This window comes from Pleuronectes platessa, chromosome 21 (assembly GCF_947347685.1).
Source record: "Pleuronectes platessa chromosome 21, fPlePla1.1, whole genome shotgun sequence".
Classification (NCBI taxonomy): Eukaryota; Metazoa; Chordata; class Actinopteri; order Pleuronectiformes; family Pleuronectidae; genus Pleuronectes; species Pleuronectes platessa.
Window position 1 is genome coordinate 11396572 of NC_070646.1, and position 20711 is coordinate 11417282.

Here is a 20711-nt window from a genome sequence, read left to right on the forward strand (position 1 = left end):
TGGATAAGTAAGACGCAGCTGCAGTTGAAGCCTTCGCCGTTCCGCGCCCGGTCAGGATGAGGATAACCTTTGGCTCTCTGGTGGTCGTAGCAGGCATCTGTGGTCTCCTCAGCTACGCTTTCCTGGCCACTTCCCTGGGAACAGAGTACTGGTACATTATAGGGATGAACCCCGTGAACATGAGCGACCTGGAGCACGTGAGCTTCCACTATGGACTGTGGACTATAAACGAAGGTTGGGCTCTAATTTTACATAATCTTATTTAAAAATAACCCGGTCATGTGATGAAATTGCTAAATAATTTATTTTAATTGTAACATTCAGGTGGGAAGATGGACGAGGACCTTATGGACTCTTTCAAAGCTGACGACTCCAGATACTCTGACACTGAGCTGCTCATGCTGAGTAAGTCTCTCCTCCGGCTTTGATTCAGCTTTATTTGTATAGTTGTTCAATGTTATAGAGAAACCTAACAGTTCACAAACATCAATAATGGCAGTACTAGTTTATACTAATAGTAATACTATGAACCCCTAATGATTTAAGCGTCAAGACTCAACTCAACAGGTGTGTGTGTGTGTGTGTGTGTGTGTGTGTGTGTGTGTGTGTGTGTGTGTGTGTGTGTGTGTGTGTGTGTGTGTGTGTGTGTGTGTGTGTGTTTGCGCGCAGACATGCACAGTGCTATAGTGGTGGTGCTCACCCTCAGCCTGGTCCTCCTGCTGTTCGGAGGTATCTGCGCGCTGGTCAGCTCCCTGGCTCGGAGTCCGGTGCTCCTCACCAGCTCGGCTTCCTACTTCTTCATCTGCAGTAAGTCCAGCTTTCATTCCTTCCCTCAGTGGAGTGATCCCTGACACTCCATCCATCCTCAGCCGAGACAAATATGACAAAAGCCCCCCCCCCTGTGTCCCCTGCTGTGTGTGGACTATGAGGTCCTTAATGTGAATGAGAATGGAAACATTGCAGAGGTTATTTGTTGTTAAATACTTACCTGCCTTCCAGACCGATCAATGCAAACGAAAAATGCAATACTCAGTGGCACTAAGATCAACCAGTAGCTTACGACTTGTGTGCCTATTACTACTGGCAATACCTAAAGGTTCACTGTGTAGATTTTAGTGACATCTGGTGGTGAAGTTGCATGTTGCAGCTGAATATCCCTCATCAGGAGTGTGTGTTCCATCTCTGTGTACCATAGACTGTATATAGGTATTTACGTGTGTGTGTGCGCGCGCGTGTGTGTGTGTGTGTGTGTCTGTGTCTGTGTTTTTGTGTGTGTGTGAAGCCTTTATCCATTTCTCTGTCAGATGGGCTATAGAGAAGGAAGCAATATTGCTATGGAAACAACTGTAACCAAAACTCCCGTATACCTGGCGTCTGTATTCATTTCATACTTTCTCTAATTTAACATGGTTTGTTTGGAAAACAACTGAACAGACAAAGGACCGACTGTGTGTGTCTTTTAGAAGTTCTGCAGAAACATGAGCATATGGCAACATAACAACATTAAATGATGTCCAGTGCAATAGTTGGTCTGTTTTATTAGACACAATTTCTTAAATATAACAAATACTTTTGTCAATATTTAGTTACAATTTATATAGAATCTCTTTTTTTATTGCAACATAAGTCTTTAAACAATAACAAGATATTTACTTCCGCCAAGGAGATTATGTTTACGGCTGTTATTAAGCAGGATTACACAAAAACACTTGATGGATTACCATGAAACTTGATGTAAGGATGTGGTATAGATCAGGAATGAAACCAATACATTTTGGTCCAGATAATTTATCGATTTTGTTGAAAGTAATCAGGCCTATTTTGGGGACTGATATTCATGAGTGTGGGAAATTTGGCGCAGATCTAAATAAATATCAGAATCTACTGAATCTAATGGTGGTCTCATAAGCGTGGGCGGTACTGAGGGACATTCTAGTTTAATATTGTAACAATAGAGCTGCCCCCACAACTAAATCATTAAATCAAAGCCCTAATAAATGTGCGCAAAACTATGACTGTAAAACTGCATTTTCAAATAAAAGCTTGTTTCTGCGGCTGTTTAAAAATTGTTAATTCTCGTCGAACCCGGATGTTTTCCTCCCACCTCCTCACACAGAAAATAATGAAACTGCTCACTATGTTTCATTACTAAAATGGACGAGTTCCCGTCCCAGCACTTATCACGCTGAGACGTTTACCCCGAGGTGACGTACTGCTGAGCCAACAGGCATCCATTAGGACACCGCGAACTCAACAGAGCTGACGCAGAATGATGCACTAACAAGATGAAGAGAGCAGTGCAGATATTGCTGTTGTCTTGTTATTTACAACCTGATTATCAGATCCAAGTTCACTGTCAATATCCGAACAAGCAGAGCCGTCATCTTCAGTCGGATTCAATTCGTATTAAACTCAGTTTTCTTTTCTTCTGGTGTGTGTTTTCCATCGATGAATCTCCTACCACACATCGAACTGATAACAATCTGACCATCGGACAAATCATGTCAATTTGGGTCATTGGGGAAAATCACTTTACCCCTGACTTCGTCTGCACCATTATGTTAACCTGGGTATTTACAGTAATCAAGTTATCGGTCCGTGGATTAACGTGACGAGCTCTTCCCTCTGGATCTCCACCTTATGACCTTCATAAAGACGAGCTTTGTGACAGATGAACACTTACCTAAAAAGACCCTTTATACCGTCTCCTTAATAAGCAGCACATGGTAAAGTGTTGAATCTAATGATCGCTTGAATTAGATTGGAGTCAACTTGCGAACTTGGTGACCGCCCAGCTTTTAGACTATCCAGGGAATAGCCCTGCTTTCTTTTTGCTGTCGCCTTTGTCCTGTTTGTCGTTCAGCCTTTTTTTATAATCCCTAAAATTATATTATCTGCATCCTCCTTCATGTATTATGTGAATAAAGCTCAACACATCCTGGAAATGTCACTTTATAAATGGTATACCTCCCCAAGGCCCAACAGTCCCTTTATGAAACCAGAAGTTTGGCAATAATCCATCCAGTAGTTTTTGCGTAATCTTGCGGACTATAGCCAAAACCTTATTGAAGGAAATTAAGTGCTAACACCCATATTCAGGGGGTGAGAGTAAAGGTGAGATCGGACCATATTACAACACTTACATGTTTGAAGAAACAGACATCCACACACGTGTATGAGTCTACACGCACATACACACACACACACACACATCACAGTGACAACATGAATTTTCTGTTAATTTCTTTGTTCTGTATTCGCCGTTATGCTCCAACCATTAAACAGCCCAGTGTGAACTAGCCTGAGCTCCCTGCAGGGTCGTTCCGCTGAGTGCTTCATTTTCAGTCTAACTCACTTTCTGAGATTTCCTCTGAACAGGCGCACATAATGTGAAGTCATTAGTGTTGTATAAATGATAGCATGCATTTTCGTTAGGATTAAACGAAAAGCTATAGCAGTAGTTTCTGAAGTAGTTATGGTAGTAGAATTAGTAGATTTGATTGAAAGCAATGAAATATTGTGTAAAATGTCCATAAACAAGAAAGAGTCTACAGAGACACTAGCAGCTCTAATAACAACAATGTGCTCACAATAAATACAGGATGGAAATACAGTAGAATACAAATAAAATAGGGTAAACTGGACTTTATAACAACACAAGTATATAATATTATATAATATAATATCACTTTTAACAATAACAAGAAAGACAGGAAACAGATAAAAACGAATTAAGTATAAATATAATATACACATCATAATAACACATTGACATATTATATACACATCATAATCAAAGAGTAAAAGCAATCTTTGATTTGTTTGAGAACACTTGGACCTACAGATGACTAGTAGCAGTACATCCAAGAGCAAAGTATCAGCAGTTCAGCAGGTAAAGTGAATGTTAGATACAATCGTTACCACGTCCAAGATGGACCATTTGACACTTTGGCTGTGATGCTAAATGAAAAGTCAGTGGATCGTGAAAGGTTTTGTGTTCCATGAAAAACTCATGAATCCTATTACCATCCAAATAGTGACTAACATATTCCAGTGAAGACCTAAATAAAGTATCGTCCATCTAATTTTCCCAAAAGGCCAGATCACAAACACAGCATTTCTTTCAGTACTTCGTTCAGTATAATGGAGCCCCCCCCCTTAGTCGTCTTCCTCTGCGTCTCTGCTCTGCACAGTCAACCGCATAGAAATGAGACATCCGACGCAGCTTCCTCATCGTTCCCCGAACTCACAGCTCCTCTGGGTGTAATCGTAATGAAATGAATATTTCCCCTCTCCCTGGGTCGCCCCTGCACTGCACTCCCATTCCCTTAAAAACCAATAGCGGGCAGATCAAAATTAAAAGGGTTTCCAATGGCAACACTGTGAAACTTGTGAGGGCCGTGTGTGTCAGTGTGGTCCCTGCTGACTGCGGTGTTGTGTAGAACGGGACAACACATGCGTCAGTGTTTCCTGTGTCTCACAATATGAGATTTGGGGAAGCTAATGGCTCCCTGTTACTGCTGTTTTATTGATGAGCTCTCAGTGCACAGCTCCAAGTGGAGTGAATTTCCACTTCATAAGTGCTGGGAGACCAACAGGCAGTTTTCTTCCTCAAAATGGGTTTATACCTTAAAAAAACATTAGCTATATTTAATGTATGTGGTGCAGTGGTTAACCTCACTGGTTTGAATCCCAGTATGGCCAGAGTGTTTCTGTTTTTGTCTGTGTGAGTTTTCCGCACTAAACGTCACTCTCTACATTCCGAGGAAACAACTGTGATGAAGTTTGTTATCGTTATTTAAAAAAAAAAATCAGTTTGAATTGTAGAGACTTTGAGCAGCATTTCTTGACTTGACAACACAACTAGTCAGTAATCAAGTCTTGATTATGTTCATTTGTTTCCGAGACACTTGAAGTCCTGTCTTGAAAAAAAGGAAAGAAATTTGGTGTTGTCCTCGCAGGACTGTGATAAACTTAAACTTAAATTACAAAATAATGGGTCAGTTACCTGTCTGTCACTAACTGATGTCCCTGCACACGCCTCGACACTGCACATGGCCTCAGCTGGAGACAAATACAAACCAGAGTTCAGCGAGTGAGTCATGGAGAAGTGGGCTTCTAGAGGTTGTGGGTCAGTGAGCGTTTATGTGTTTTGGGGGCTCAGAGCCAATTTGAGGGGGTGGGATGTATCAGTTTTCAAAGTGTAGCCTTGTCTGCTAACCTCTACAGCAGGGGTGTCCAAACTTTTTATCCCGAGGGCCATATACAGAAAACAATACGAAGGTCTGGGCCACTCACGCCGCCACGCGACCCCCTGCCCTGGAGAAGACTGTTGACAGTGCGACTCAATCGTGTTGAGTTGGGCACCATCTAGAGACTAAACTGAGAAGTACAATACAGTGGGCCATAGTCCATTACATTACATTTCATTTAGCTGACGCTTTTATCCAAAGCGACTTATAATAAGTCCATTCAAGGGTACCCAAGGGTACAAACCCAGAAGAACAAGAATCAAGAAAGTACAATTTCATCAAAAATAGAGCAAAACTCCAAAGTGCTAAAGTAAGTGCCATTTAAGTGCTACTAAATTGTTAGTTTCAATTTAAAATGGATGGCAAGCCGCAGATGGCCCGCAGACCGTAGTTTGGACACCCCTGCTCTACAGGATTACCCTCCCCAGCTTTAAGCCAAGATCATATTCTCCTTCAAAAGATACAAGTTCTTTCTCCCAGAATTCATAAACCCTCTGAGTTTGCAAACCCGGCTCTTCTTTGACACCTCTGCTGTGTCGCTCTCTCTCCAGGTCTGCTGACCCTGTGCGGCGTCAGCCTCTACATCGTGTACTCGTACGAGGCCCTGGCGGAGATAGAGCGGCAGGTGGGAGCCGAGGGCCTGGCCTACATTCACACCTCCTTCGGCTGGTCTCTGGGTATGGCCTGGCTCTCCTACATCCTGGAGCTCCTCACCGGGGCCCTGCTGCTCGTGGCTGCACAAATGGTCAAGGTGCAGCACAGCCGTCCCACCGTGGCCTGACACACGCCTGCACAGGGGAAGCAACGCATTCAGGACGGGCACTGAACTGTACCGAGCCGTCAGAGTATGTTGCTGCCATGTGGTTCTATAGGTGGAAAGAATTACAGCTATGACAACATACAAAGACTGAATATAAATTTGAATAAGTTAAGAAGAGTGTTCTGAGTTATAAATATCAATATCCTCCAATCCACTGCAAACTGTAAACTGACTTTCTGGAGAAGTGAGGTGAGTTTCATCCATCTGGCCCGTGGCTCCCTCTTGTGGTTAGAACTTGTATCTGTCCACAAACACACTGTTATAGTATTTTCTGTGCCAACTACACAAACAAGCGCTCAATTTAAGATAATTTCCTGTTAGGTTAAATGAGTAGAAACATATTAATTGTCACAGCATTCCGCATTGTCTGTATTCCTGCAGATTGATTTGATGGCAGGTGTATTTGTTTTGAATGTTTACAGTGTGAAGGATATACCTAAATTGTGTTGTACATATCATTGTGCCATGTTAGCAGCATGTTTTTTCTTCTTGAAATGAGTATTGACTCCGTGTGACATCAACTCTAAAAGCTTCAATACAGCAAATTACTTCTTTCTCCAACTTCTCGTTGTTTTAACATATTCCTTCAATTCTCTGGGTTTGATGCACAACAGTCTGTTTCAGTATCAGTGATTTTTCCTGATAAGCAAGTTACTTTGCGTCTGTTTAAACAGACACTTAATTAGAAAGTAAATAATTGATTCGGTTATACTTGCATGTCAGATTCTGTTATTTGTTTTATGAGATATACTTTGTGCTTCCAGCGTGTTTTTACAACATTATGTGTGATTGGGCCGGATCCTCAGTTATCATTTGTTTGTATGGCTCTATTGATAACTTTGACTTCATCAGACATTGTAGAAAAAGGACCCTTGTATGATAAAAGTGAAGCTGATCCTCCTCGTTGGCTGAATTACATTTTTTATTGTTAAATGTGTTTTTACACTAAAGTGGTGATGTGCTTGTCAACATGATGAGTGACCTTTGTTGATGGTCTCAGTGACATCGAGGCAGGTTTGTGTCCCAGATCAACAGAAGCCCCTGTTACTACAGTAGTTTACAATTTAAAATAAATGGAGTAATCTCTGTCTGTGGATTTGCTGAAGAAAACACTCGCTCGCTGTGGTCATCAGCAACACTCACACCAAGCTTGAAGTCGATCAGATGAGATGTTGACAGAGATTTCTCCATTTAAAGTTAGATTGTTTAATTTTTGTACTTTTTATCACTAATATTTATTTATTTACATATTTCATTCCTGTTTATTCTTTGTGAATATGTATGAGTCTTAAATACAAATGCAACAATTGAGGTTCACAAAACTTCAGTACCTTGAAAAGTCAATGATTACAGTATTATATAAATATATTGTAAAAGCATATTGAGAAATTGATTCTGTGGTAAAGTGAGTCATGTTTAATGAGATGAGATGAGATTAGATCATCTATGCTCATTCAGAAACATCACAGTGCTTCTAGGAAGTGACACAGCCTGGCAGCCAGTTCATTTATTAGGACATGAAGTAGGCACCACGGTTCCAACTTTATAACAGTGTTTAAACAACAGGAAACGCTCCAATAAAATGAATAATACAATAACTACATCACTAAAGATAAGCTGGAGCAGAAACCTGACTGGAGACGTCCGTCTGCTGCTCAGCTCTGATTCTAAGCTTTAGTTTAGCTCAAGAGGAGTCGGACCGTAGACTGTAAATACAGATGGCCGACGTGACGGCTAATAATAAGTGAAGCATCTCGATTGCCACCTGCTGGCGGGCTGCAGTATAAGACCTCCTCGATGTTAGTGGATGGGACATGGACCAAACTAAAAAGTCAAATTACATGTGAAATACATCTTTCTCAAAGATTGCGTCGGTCATTTATGTTTGTGAAGTGTCAATAGTTCTGGTACGTTTGCTTTTAGTTTGTCAATAGAAGGTCCCATGATACTAAAACCTCCAACTACAACTCAACAGCACTGCAGTTACTTTGAGGTTGTCAGCTCTTTAAGGCAAGGTGGTCCACCACACACATTCAAAGAAACATCAGGCCTCATTATAAAAGACTACTTTACAAAAAGATGGAACCAAACAGTTCATCAAATAAATAAATGTACCTAGAAAATGTAATTTTCTCATATATACATATTTTAGATTGTTCCACGTGGCTGTGATCAGGGAAGATCCTCCATTATGATATTGGAGGGGAGTGGCTGATGTTTGGCCCAGTGGCCAGTGTCAGTTTGATTTATCCGTCTCATCTCAAAATGTACGTATTGGTTGTTGGGATGAGACGAAAGAAGCAGCTTGGTCAGCTGCCGTTCATTCATCTGATGCTGGATATTACCCAGTAAAGTCCTGATGTTCTGATCCATTTTAATCAAGTTTCTTTCTTCACGGTTCCGGACGGGTGAAGACGACGGCCACTTCTGCTCTTCCTCATTCTCTGATTGCACCAATTTTGGCTCAAGTAACGAGCACAGGGACAAATCCTCCAAAAAACGGGCCTGCACGATACTTCCAGCTGAGGAAGAGGGTCGGCTTGTGTCAGCCAGGTAAGCACACCTTCCCTGCAAACAGCAGGCCCACGATGGTGAAGAATATGGACATAACGAAGAGCACGTAGGAGGAGCCCACCACCGTGTTGTTGGGCAGCTTGTACGGCTGACCTCCAACCTCGTTCATGTAGAAGCCGATGGGGAATATGAGAGCGGCCATACAGAACAGGACCACTGTGACGGGGGGGAAAACAGCAGTGAGAGAGAGAGAGAGAGAGAGAGAGAGAGAATAGCAGAGTCAAGAAGGGCTGCTGAAGTTGATGTGACATGACTGTGACGTAATTGGTTTGTCTGTCTGATGAAACCACGGCTCTAAACAGCTTTTTTCAATATTCAATACTCGGTTTCCTTGTTTTTCAAACATTCAGATTTTAAAATGTGTGTGGAACTAAAAGGCTGCCCTCAGTATTGACGGCCTGTGCCTGAGAACTAGCTGTTCTTCTATATATAGAGCCGTGTGAAGCCCGACTCCTCTCACAGCTCTCTCGAACACAGACTCATTTTGACTAATCTAACCCTAAAAATAGCGGCCGGCCCATCAATTACAGCTCCTCAGTCACTTTGACCGAATTAGCAATTAGAAAATATATGCATTAATGTGGAGTCAGGCTAAGTCCTCTTTATTCTACAAGAGATTCTTAAGATGTATTTTACTCCCACGGTCATTTCATAAACTGTAACGGAAGGTTTTGTCTCAAGGTTATTTTTCTACTCTTGGTTTAATACCAGTTAAAATATATTTTGATGTTTAAAAGGCGGATCTCAACTCTCAGTTTATCCTGAATCTTTGAGTATCAATTGAAAAAAAAGGGGGAAAATCAATGATGTGGAATGGATACTGCATGACCGTGGAGGGTGCAATTCAATTTGAAAATCCCGCTTGTCATCACTCGTTATAATTAAGAAGATGAAAGGTGCGAGGGAACACTTACTCCCCGTGAAGGCGATCCATCGTGCGTATCGGGTGGCCTCGCGGCGCCAGTGTGACATCACCAGCAGGCCGCAGGTGACGGTGAGGGAGACGATGCCGAGTAAGATGAGGAAGAGCGTGGTGATCCACTCCGGGGGCAGCTGCGGGGGGATGCAGGTCCGCTCTCGACCATGGATGGTCTGGCATTGGCGGACCAGACCCACGGTCAGGGAGCCTGGATTAAGAAAGACAAGAGGAGGAGAGGTCAAGTTAAAGAAAACTCTTTCTTATTGGATCCTTCAACAAAGCAGCTAAATATGTTTGGGTGTTTATTATCAATCTTTATTCAAGAGCTTGGTTTTTCATTTTAAGTGCTGGACATGTTTATTTCTTGTTCAAACACTGAGCTTGCACTCAAATAGCCTCAGCAAACTGTGATCCAACTGTGCGCTTGCACTCAGAAATGTTGATTTCCTGTGCTTCAGCTTCAGCTCTTCTCCTTCCTGCTTCTGTGCGCGTGTGAAAGTCTGCTCCTCAATGTCGTCTTCCATGCTTGGATTTTTTTGTGCAACAAGACTGCTAGGTAGAGTGCAGGAAATCTATCCAAGCAACAAAATATCTGAGTGCAAGCGCAGTTTGAGCACAAGCAGAGCGTATTTAAGTCAGAGAAAACCTCATCGTGCATTTCCTCCTGATTAACATATGTAATTCTTTATATGACAAACTCAATATAATTCACAGCAGCATGCATGTATGATGTTATGACATAATTTGTCTGCGTGCTGATAGCTCCCAAGAGCCTCTCTGGTACCCCAAAGTGGCCAGGGGCTGAGGAACTGTTGGCATGGTAACAGGCCGATGGGCAGTGCCAGCAGCACCAATGGACCCCCCACCAACACCACCACCATCCCCCCCAGTGATTTACACATGACGCCAAACAGCTTCAGGGTCCTGAAGAGATCGATTACCCCACATCATCAAGGCAAGTCACCTGATGGGCTCCCAAAGACACACAAACACTTGGATAGAAACAGCAGCTGCTCGACTCTCCATCCAGACTCCCTGTGCTGGAATCCACCCGGCATCGAGCAAATGAGAGAAATCAAATCCTCCCACTCCTTCATTTATTCTTTGTTCTGTCTCCCTTCTTTTTCTCGCCTTCCCAGAAATCAGTCGGTGCCCAGCAGGCAGACACAGAAGAAAGAAAAAGTCTATCCGTTTCATTTATTGAATCGTAGAATTAACAAGTGATGCAGGAACACCACAGGAAGTATATGTTATATTATAGACCCACATTTGCATTTAAATGTTAAGGACTTTAATATATCATGTGTGAAAGGCCATAGGAGAAAAATTATGGACGGTTGCAAAAATTTAAATTCAACTTTTAAGGTTTTATTTCCTGCTTATTCCACAGATTTCTCATCATAATAAACAGAAAAACATTCTCCACCATTATGAGCATATCTCTCCCCTCGTATCCCTCACGAATATAAGATCTTCCTCTAAATATTTGATGTTGGCATGGAAATGCTTCGGTTCCTCACCATGGATCACGGATAGTGCTGCCGGGTGATGATACCAGGGCCAGACTAATGGAAAAAACAACAGGCCCAAACCACATCCTCCTGCAAGCTAACCTACTCCCCCTGCACGCAGGATATCCTGCTCCCTCTCAACACATCCTTTCATTCCACAGGGTCGGGGACAATGTAAATAGTGCGATCACATCCCTTCATCCAGGACTCCACACCAAACCAAAGCTAGTTACAGATAACAAACAGAATGTGTTTTTGCTTCATGTTATTATGGAAAGTAGTTTAAATATCAGACTGAAGCAGGAAACAATGAATGGGAAGGCATAAGAATAGTATCAAGAAATGAATTGGATCAAAATGAATTGTAGTTTTTTTTTCCGGTATATTGCATTTTAATAGATACAAAATTTGGCCTAGATTCCTTTATTTTACTTTTTTGTGTGACAGTCTCCACACGACTTCATTTTACAGAAGCCAAAACAACTAGTAATATGTACTTAAAGTATTACTTCAGGTATTACTGATGAACTATACGGATTATGGACACAGCGTACACAGGATTTTTTTTTGTTGATAGATTTAGTTATAGATGAGGACCAGGCATAAGAAAAAGAATGAGTAAGGGGAGTTCTTTTGATTTTGCATTTCAAGAAGAGCAAATGTCAAGAATGTGCCTAAAGCTGCATCTGTTCAAAAGGAGAAAACACTGAAGCTTGGAAGAGGTGGCAGCATTCCTGCAAACTCAAATAACTGGTCATGGGTAAATGTAAATATATTGAAGGGTGCAGCATAAAAGGATATAGCACACTGGTAGCTCCCATAGCTGCCAGTCCCTCCTCTAACTTGTGGAGCAGAAGAGTCGACGTGTGCGTGCGTGAGTGCTACATTTTTGTGTTGAGGGGAACATGTGTGAGTTTTTAGAGGAGTTCACCAAACACAGGTTTGGGTCAGCCACTTGAACACACAAACACACACACACACAAACACACAACACTGAGCACCAGTATGTCCACACTGGTGCTCAGTCTCCCACTGACACACACACAGTGCACACGTGGAATGAACGAGCAGCACAGTCAAACAAGGTTACCTGTGTGTTTGACCAGCAACTGTAGCAAACTCTCACCAATGGGGTGATTCTGAAAGATCCTAAAAACGTATACAGAAGCTCACTCGGAGTGAACTTTGCCACAGTCATGTTATAAGTTGATATTTTTCCTCCTCTTGTATGAGTTTAAAAAAACGTAGAGAGCAAACTATACAGATTTAGCAAACTGATTCCGGGTCCGTGCAGAGGTAAAGATTGAGAGAAAATCCTCCTGCGTAAACACCGAGCACTCGCAGTCAAAATAAAATACGTCATGCCTGCAGAGCCTGAATTCTCCAGGTGGAAAACAGTTCCCTCCCAGGGGTCCTCATTGAAAGTCACACTTCTTCATTCCCCGACAACACTTCCTGCCTTTAGGTAATTACCACTCGGCTAATTAAACAGGAACAAAGGTTCTTTTAGTGCATTAAGTTCAGTCATGTCACACCATTGTTTAACATGAGGAATGGCAGCTCGGGGGGAGACTTCTGAACTTCAGTCCATTCCTGGAATGTGATGATAGAGGGAACAAATCAAAAACAGTCGCTGCGTAACAACTAAAAACAGCTTTTTTACAACAAATGAAATCCTGATATAACCACAGTAGCATACGGATGGAGGCTAACAAGGGCCTCTAACTGTACATGTACTGTACTGGTGCTGTTTTTCTGTTGCATCAGTTTTAGTCAATGTTTAGCTTTGGACTTTGCATCTGAATATTTCTCTTGTGCAAATTGCTCCTGAAACCGTGTACTGAAAATTATAAATATTAATATTGTTAAATATCGATAACTCAAAATCAAACCGTGAAACTTAAAGTTCACAAATTAAACATGAATCCTCCTTTTTTGCACACTAAAGTCTGTCTGATGTGGGTTGGGGGAGAACTAGATGTTTGAAGTTGCTTCTTATGACAAATGATAGACAGTTTATAAAGATGGAGGGCACGTCTGTACATCCTCCCACTATCCAGAACGGAAGCCCAGATATCCAGGATATGAACATCGCCATCTTGCATATTTGGAGCTAGAGTCTTTAGTGATCGAGAGAAGGATCCACGGTAGCGAGAACCAGTCGATACATACACTCGACAAATCGTGGGGGGATATTGCTTTATGTTTTCTAAAGCTGAATTATAATAAGTGTGTGTGTGTGTGTGTTGGGGAAATATCCCAAAACAATTCTTGCCTTCCTCTCATTTCTGAATTTTTCATCTTAAATAATCCATACGTTCACCCTCACTGGAGAATAAAGAGGATTCACTGCTCGTAACCTCTGATCACACATAACCTGTGATGACAGGGATTCATTTCCCAAGGGTCACAAACTAAACAGGTTGATGACTGACTTCTGACTTCATGTGAAGTTTCTGATGTCTCATAGGCCTCAGAACTACTGTGTGTGATCACGGCTTTTCACACACTGGCTTAACACAACTTTTGAAACTTTGTCAAATGGAAAAAAGCATCCAGGTTAACATAACAATAGATATGTTGTGTTTAGCTCTCCATGCTCAGAGCAGTGACCTCCTCCTCCTCTCTGTGCAGGAGGAGGTCAGAGGTCAGTGCAGGAGTGTGGACCAATCAGCAACAACCAGCACCTACCAGCTGATTCTCCGGTGTTGATCCAGTCCGGGTTGACGAGGCTGGCGATGGCGAAGATGTCCGCAGCGAGGAAGAGGCACCCGGAGATCACGGTGAGTTTATCCATGTCGGTGCGCTCAGGTGCGGGTCACAGTGTTCGTGCGCCTCGGTCTCACCTCCCGAGGACATGGACACGTCAGTGACCTACAGCCCCGGCACAGGTCTCCTCATCCCGGTGACGATGATGATGACGATGATAATGATGATGAGGGGGTCGGTCCACTACTCGTCCTCGCATCTCGCTTGAGCCCGTGCGGGGAGACTCCCTTCTCCAGCCCGGAGGGTGAGGACCGCTGCCCGGGTTCGAGGGTCACCTATCCCCGCAGGATCCTCCAGCGCATCCCCGTGATAAATCCAACAAATCACAAGAACTCTATATTCTGCTCAAATGTCCAGAGAGATTTTTGCTTCACGCATGCACGCGACTTATTTTCTGCAGAGATCGAGCCCCCGGTCCTCTGCACGCACACAGAGAGCAACCAGCAGCCATGTCCACACTTCAACTCAATCTGAGATTATAATCCCGTCACCCATGATCAGAGTTTCAGTCGGTTTGCTCCTTTAAACCGAAAAACTCAAAAGACTCTGTGATCCACAGACGATGCTGTCTTCTTACTGCAAACTCACGTCCACTCAGCTCACGTCTGTAGCAGCCAACTCTCGCGAGAAGATCCGTAACTCCTGCCACCTCTGGCATCTCCATAAATTATGCAATCATTTCAGTGAGCTGCAGGGAAAAGCACAGATTGTGCAGTAACATCCTCACGCTCATTCAGTAAAAACCTTCAAATTGACACCTTTCTTTTCTGTGAGCTTCTTCTACAATGAAATGTCCACTTACTTGTTGTTCTGGAGCTTTCAGCCACATCACGGTGCTTTCGCCACCAGATTTGAAAATCATTAGTGTTGACAGAGATGATTTAAAAATTGATCCACTACTTCAAAGCATTTCTTGGACTTCTCCTAAATATTTCCTTGATTGCTTGTTCTTACCTAAATTAGGTTGAAAGCTCCAGAGCCAGCAAGTCAATGGACCTTTGATTGACACAATTTAGTCGGCTGCTTGATCCGAGGTTGTAAATGACAGATTCTGAAGGTGAACTGTCGAGGAGAGATGATATGTTGGGACGTGAAGTTTTCTGGATTCTGTCTCAAGTTTGACAAATCATATTTGAGCAGATTAGAATTGCCGGGAGGTGGAGATTTAGAGCACATTGACCGAAATGCATCGGCTATCACCTTTATAATTTATCTTAGTTTTAGCCTCGATGTCCACCGTGTACACTGAACGCCCCCAAATACTGGTCCTAGCCCCCAGAGGCTCATTTATCAACAGACGAAAGCAGAAGGGCTCCTAGATTGAAAATAACCAAGCGAAAAAGTCCAACATTTTATAGCATCAAGACACCAACAAATCAATAGAATTCATACCACTGTGAATGGTAGATAGAATTTATTTATTATTTTACATCAGCTGTACAGTAAATGTGGACAGATGAGTGGAGCACGACATTGTGATGCGCCAGGGCAGCATCGACTATATACTGTGACAACACCAATGATGAACCAGTGCTGTTACGGCATTATAGCGCTCAATACAACAGCAATGCAAAGAGTGGAGAAGACTTCCTGGCGGAATATGGAGGGGACAAAATTTGCTTTGTCGTCATAGATGGGTGAGGAACGAGGTGACAGCTTTAGATCTCGTCCACGAAGGGTGTGTTTACGAGGTTGCCGCTGGACGCCATGGTCTTCTTTCCAGACACAAATTTGCTGGCAGCCTTGAAATGAAACACAGAAAATATAGTAAATACAGTTAAAATGTTCATCTTAGGGCCAAATTATCTCTTTATACAACACCCTACATTGAATTTGAGCCTCAGTGCAAAAGAAAAATTAGACAGTCCTGGTTAACATGCAATATGCAACTAACTGCAAATGTAAGAAAACATGTAAAAAAAAAGTGCATCTTCTATTGCATTAAAATAAACTTTTAACCCATCATATGATTACTGACTGATTTATCTATGTACTTAATCAAACGTCTTACATTGGAGACATCAGTCAAGGAGACGTTGTCGATGTTCTTGAGGATTTCCTCGGGGGGGACGTAGGATCCCTCAGTCAGAGCCTGAGTGCCCAGGGCCTCCAGGAAACCCTCTGAAGTCTCCAGGGACATCAGGTACTGCCCCTTCAGCTGAGCCCTGAGGGGCAACAAGACAGTTCCAACATCAGCCACAACAGTTCAAACTGAGTAAGGACAATATTTAATATAGAGAAAAAAGAACAGCAGATAAGACTAATTTATGCTCAATGTTAGCCATGGATATGAAAACGACCCCATTTCAGTGGTGTTTACAGTCAACAGATATAGAAACATCATCTTTGTCAACAATGTCTTGATCGTCTATCTTTGTGTCTTACTTGGCCCGAGTGAGGTCGGCAGCTGTGACTCCACCATCAGCGACATTCTTCACCTCGGCAACAGCCGCCTTGATCACCTGCAGAGGTCAAGTCAGGATACAGTATTTCACTCCTTTGTATTAAGATTAGCTTGTGGTGGTAAACTCCTGCTGTGACTGTGCGATACTCACATTACCAGCATCTGCAAACTGGGAAATGGTGTAGACCCCAAACAGACCAGAGTCGGAGTAGCTTGCATTAAAAGCAGTGACCTGTTCAAAAAAGAGCAAATGTGGGGGGGAAAGTTGTTAAGCCACTTGTTCATGGGTAAAAGAAAAACTGTTTTTTCGCAGGTTTACCTGTGTTTTTTTTTTTAAATCGCTACTTTTGGTGTTAAATAGATATTACAGGCATGGTTGCAAATATGGTTAACATGGCAACATGCACACACACACTCCTGTTACTTCCAGGGTTCCATGTTATGCCAGGCAAAGCCCTGTAGTCTTTTACAAGTTTCTATGATGAGCTGACAAACCACTTACATCAAAGGGGTCAGCAGTTGCCTTTGCAACACCTTGGATCAGTTTGCTGGTAGTGTTGGACCCCCTCTTGACATGTGGACCAGCTCCCAGTAGATGCTGCAGCACACTGAAGGCCACAGCCTCACTGGTGCCTCCCGCTGCTGACTGGCTCACCACCGCTGAGTGCACCAAACTGGCGAGGCTGGCCATACGGGTCTCACCTGGAGAGAGACAGGAGGAGGAATATAGAATCTCTTACTTTCTTTGCTCTGAAGTTTTTTGAACTTTTTATGACACAGGTCCAGCTCACCTCCACGATACTGAGCCGAGGCTCCTGTGGTGCCTGCTCCGCTGCGGATGTTGAGGAATTGCTCTCCGACTTGCCTCAGCACAGCATGGTCCACACCTGGAGGAGAGGGGAACAGAATAAACCTAATGGTCTTCAACACAGAGCACTTATGTCCACGCCCATTAAGATTGTCCCTTACCAAGTCCCACAAGGGCCATCCTTGCACTCGTGAAATTGTTCTGGACAAACTGGTGCAGCTGGAGGAAAAGGCAAACGTTAGAAAAGTGGGAATTAATATTAAATCAGTCTTAACAGATTAAACACATGCGAAGTACTCACATGCTCAGACTTGATCTGGCCGACCATGTGGTCTGGGCAGTACAGAGAGCTAGACAGGGCGTTCTTGTAGGCGGCTTCATGGAGCGCTTCAATCACAGCTAGAAAAAAGAAAGAGGTGAGGAGGAAGTTAAGGATTGGAGCTTTAATTGTGGCAGTAAAACATCTGGTCTTTTAAGAAAGCATTTTCTGACTGGGATTAAATAAAAAAATTTAACTGTGTGCCCATTGCAGGGGGAAATAAAGCGTCTACCCATTTGAGTGCTTTGTGTAGCTTCAGCTTTGTCCATCTTCACTCTGGGTGTGAGGTCAGACACCTCCCATGGCCGGAACTCTGGGGCTGTGGTCACATTGATCAGATACTCCATCACAGTGTCACTGCAGACCAATAATAAAAAGAAGGACAGAGAGAAGGAGGGCAAAGAAAACTGTTATTGATATGACTCCCCAGAAACTTTACATTTTTGCTCACAGTATGAAACTAATGTTCTTTTTTTCACCAAAATATGCCAGTCAAGAATCCAGCTACTATATCAGCTGCTTGTTGATTTAGAAATATAAACTTTATAACATATCATCACATAATTGTAATTATTGAAATACTTACATATCATCCCTCAAGCAGTCGACAGTGTAGATCATGTTCTCTCTGGATGAAGTCACACTGCGGAGAAGTACAAATATTTAGATAGAAATGCAGAGACTTGTGTACAATGTTTTGCTGTGACCTCTTTCTTTCTTGATTACTGACCTCAGGCTGCCTCCCACTGCCTCAATTCCTCGGCATATCTTGAAAGCTGAAGCTCCTTTGGTTGTCTGAAAAAGTATTTCAATGCTACGATTAGAAAGAACCCAGTATTCATTGTGTTTGTTGTGTTCTACAACTTAACACACAATATACGGTGTACTAGGGTTTGTTAATTAGAGCCTGGGCCGTGTCAGAAATGCATAATAGCTAATGAAATATAAAAAAGACAGAGGACAAGAGGCTTTGTAGATGAATCATACCAGGTGGGAGGCCAGACGGAGGAGGTGGGTGACCCCACTGTTTTCAGGGGTCTCATAACGACAGCCGGCCTTGACAGCCACTCCGATCTTGGAAGCAGGGGAATAGTTCTCAAGTGAGGCGATCACCAGTCCACTGGGCAGTTTGGTGACCTGGACAGATGGAGGCATAAACCCTGTTCAGACATGACTCGCAGTTTACCTTTTACAAATGCACAGCACAATGGGAGGTTCTCTGCAAAGACACATTCACAACTGCAGCACACCTTCTGCATTATTTAGGCAAGGCAAATTAACTTTTTCACCATGAGACATTCGTTTTCTATTATTTTTGCATCTGTACCACATTAGAGGCATAATCAAAATGTTTTTCCAATTAAAAAAACCTCATATCTTCTTTTCTCATATTTTCAGACCCATTACCACACCTGTCCCCATCACTCCCAAACATACATGGACATCCTGGTAGGAGTGAGCAGCCCCAGGAGAGAGCTTGAGCCCTGCCAGGGGCTGGACAAGGGACTGGCCTGTTCTGGCAGCCACATGGAACCGTCTCTGTGGAGGAAAATGAAAAGTCAACCACAACTGACCTGCACATCCTGCGGATTGAACTTTACGCGTTCGGCAGCCGCGGTGGCCTCCACCTTACGGGCAGCCTGGGCCGCATAAAGCCTCGTCTGGAAAGACAGAGAACATTGGAAGGTGGAACATTACAACTTATGTGATGCCGGCTAGTTGCCAGACGTAAAAGCAGTGGGAGAAGGATGCAAGATTAAGAAATGATGCAGTGTGCCATGTTGGCAGTTATATTAGATTTGTTATCATCTGGTGTTATTTGTTATTGTTATTTGATATAATGAATCACTATGATCACTGTGAATGTTATATATATATATGGCGTCTTCTAGATCTCAGCAAATACAGTTGTTAACGCCTCAGACAAAGTGAATATTTTGCTTATTCCCTGACATCTCCAAAAGTGCAATCAATGGCTTTAGTATTCCTGGAAAGGAAGGAAGAACTTTGATGCTTACTAAATAAAACACAATATTCATTGTGCTCAAGATACTACTGAAGTCCATGTTCTTGTACGTGCTCCTGAACACATTTCAAATAGCTGTACTAAACAAACCTGTCCCAAGGATTAGTATGTGTCCTGTAGATTTAATTTGTATCATATGGGTTTCATAAACTGATGGAATATTTTCAGCGTGAACAGGTTAGGGGGAATGGACATTTAAACCTCTACAGTATATTTCCAGGGCAACAGGATATACTCCATCTGCTTATGAAGATCATGACTAAATAGAAATGATCAAAAGCTTCATGGGAGCTACTAACTAGAGTGGATCTTGTTGTCTTTGACATCCTGTCTGTCTTTACAAGAAAAGGGGTAACAATATTACGTGATCTAGATTTTAAACTAAAATAAATAAATAAAACAATAATACTGCAGATCTCTGGTTTATAAGATGATATTATAAAAGTTTTTTTACCTTCATTCAGTTTTCACAAAGAATAACATTTCTTTTGGTTAAAGAAAGTGTGTAATATGAACGTGAATAGACAGATAATAGCCTGACAACAACCTCAATGTGAGTTGTATAAGCTGTGGAAGGCATGATGCTAAGTCTACCCCAAACAGGAAGCTAACTGTTGTGCAGCTTGAGCTAACAGTTGGAAGGATCCTGGTTTGATTCAAATGTTTTAGATATAAATATATGAGTATTTTGACTGGATTTCTGATGGTGAATCGTTATAACTCTGGTGTAACAAAACAGGCTTCATCTGACCGCTTCCTCCTCTGCTCCTCCCCGCAGCTCGTCCTGACACGACCCCGGGTTTTCAAGAGTTCTCGCTCACTCACACACTCACACATATAAACTAACGACTGCTTCTGTTTACATCTGATCAAAAACTTCAATACAATATGTAGGTTTGATGGGTCCTTACCGAGAGCTGACTTATTCCCCGAATCCCCTTCATGTCCCCTCTCTCCTTCACTCAGGACGATGAAGCAATATGGCCGGCCTTCAAAGTGCCCTACCCATAATGCACAGCGCCACCCTCGCTCGCCAAAGTACAGCGGAGCCAACGAGAACCCTCCCTCTGCTGGCACGGAGGTGAAAAGACCCAAAGTAAACCACGTGTTTATAATAAGAATTTAATACACAATACACGGATTTTACTCTAATTTTAACTCCAAAGTTACTAGCATACTTAATCCGAGAGGTACATTTAACCCCAGGAATTTAAACTCCCGAATAGACTCTAATTGATATGACTAATAAGTAATATTAATAGAGACAGGTTAGTAATTCAAGAGAAAAATTGAAGCAGACCCGATTACA

General features: G+C 42.6%; 3 protein-coding genes across 4 annotated transcripts; 1 reads left to right on the top strand and 2 right to left on the bottom strand.

Moving 5' to 3' along the window:
• Positions 1-47: 47 nt before the first annotated feature.
• On the top strand, positions 48-6124 carry tmem235b (transmembrane protein 235b). The gene is given in 5 exon segments (XM_053414371.1): positions 48-234; positions 325-405; positions 670-807; positions 5804-6024; positions 6026-6124. Coding segments are annotated over 5 exon segments (717 nt in total). The 5' UTR covers positions 48-56.
• A 1440-nt stretch (positions 6125-7564) lies between these two features.
• Positions 7565-14438, bottom strand: LOC128426729 (uncharacterized protein C16orf52 homolog B). The gene is made up of 3 exons (XM_053413760.1): positions 13768-14438; positions 9561-9773; positions 7565-8802 (listed from the first exon to the last, which is right to left on the bottom strand). Exons 1-3 carry the CDS (start codon positions 13871-13873, stop codon positions 8618-8620), a joined length of 504 nt encoding a protein of 167 aa, XP_053269735.1. The 5' UTR covers positions 13874-14438; the 3' UTR covers positions 7565-8617.
• Positions 14439-15244: 806 nt separating this feature from the next.
• Positions 15245-20437, bottom strand: LOC128426728 (cytochrome b-c1 complex subunit 2, mitochondrial). 2 transcript variants are annotated; one of them, XM_053413759.1, is made up of 14 exons: positions 20314-20437; positions 18951-19037; positions 18364-18513; positions 18107-18171; positions 17963-18019; positions 17609-17733; positions 17359-17456; positions 17219-17276; positions 17041-17136; positions 16752-16951; positions 16401-16481; positions 16231-16307; positions 15857-16010; positions 15245-15587 (listed from the first exon to the last, which is right to left on the bottom strand). In XM_053413759.1, exons 1-14 carry the CDS (start codon positions 20344-20346, stop codon positions 15504-15506), a joined length of 1365 nt encoding a protein of 454 aa, XP_053269734.1. In that variant the 5' UTR covers positions 20347-20437; the 3' UTR covers positions 15245-15503. The 2 variants fall into 2 exon arrangements, with proteins under 2 accessions (XP_053269734.1, XP_053269733.1); XM_053413758.1 differs by lacking the exon at positions 18951-19037 and adding an exon at positions 18814-18915 and having other exon boundaries at positions 20314-20425.
• Positions 20438-20711: the final 274 nt, after the last annotated feature.

What these genes read in the sequence shown, in the direction of transcription:
- LOC128426729 (XM_053413760.1), bottom strand. Translation starts at nt 13,873, where the DNA reads ATGGATAAACTCACCGTGATCTCCGGGTGCCTCTTCCTCGCTGCGGAC. An exon ending in CAACACCGGAGAATCAGCTG is followed by an intron (nt 9,774 to 13,767) that starts GTAGGTGCTGGT and finishes TTCTTAATCCAG; the next exon opens with GCTCCCTGACCGTGGGTCTG. An exon ending in ATGGATCGCCTTCACGGGGA is followed by an intron (nt 8,803 to 9,560) that starts GTAAGTGTTCCC and finishes CCCCCGTCACAG; the next exon opens with TGGTCCTGTTCTGTATGGCC.
- LOC128426728 (XM_053413758.1), bottom strand. Translation starts at nt 20,346, where the DNA reads ATGAAGGGGATTCGGGGAATAAGTCAGCTCTCG. An exon ending in AGTTTGCAGATGCTGGTAAT is followed by an intron (nt 16,308 to 16,400) that starts GTGAGTATCGCA and finishes TGACCTCTGCAG; the next exon opens with GTGATCAAGGCGGCTGTTGC. An exon ending in CCTTGACTGATGTCTCCAAT is followed by an intron (nt 15,588 to 15,856) that starts GTAAGACGTTTG and finishes TTTCATTTCAAG; the next exon opens with GCTGCCAGCAAATTTGTGTC.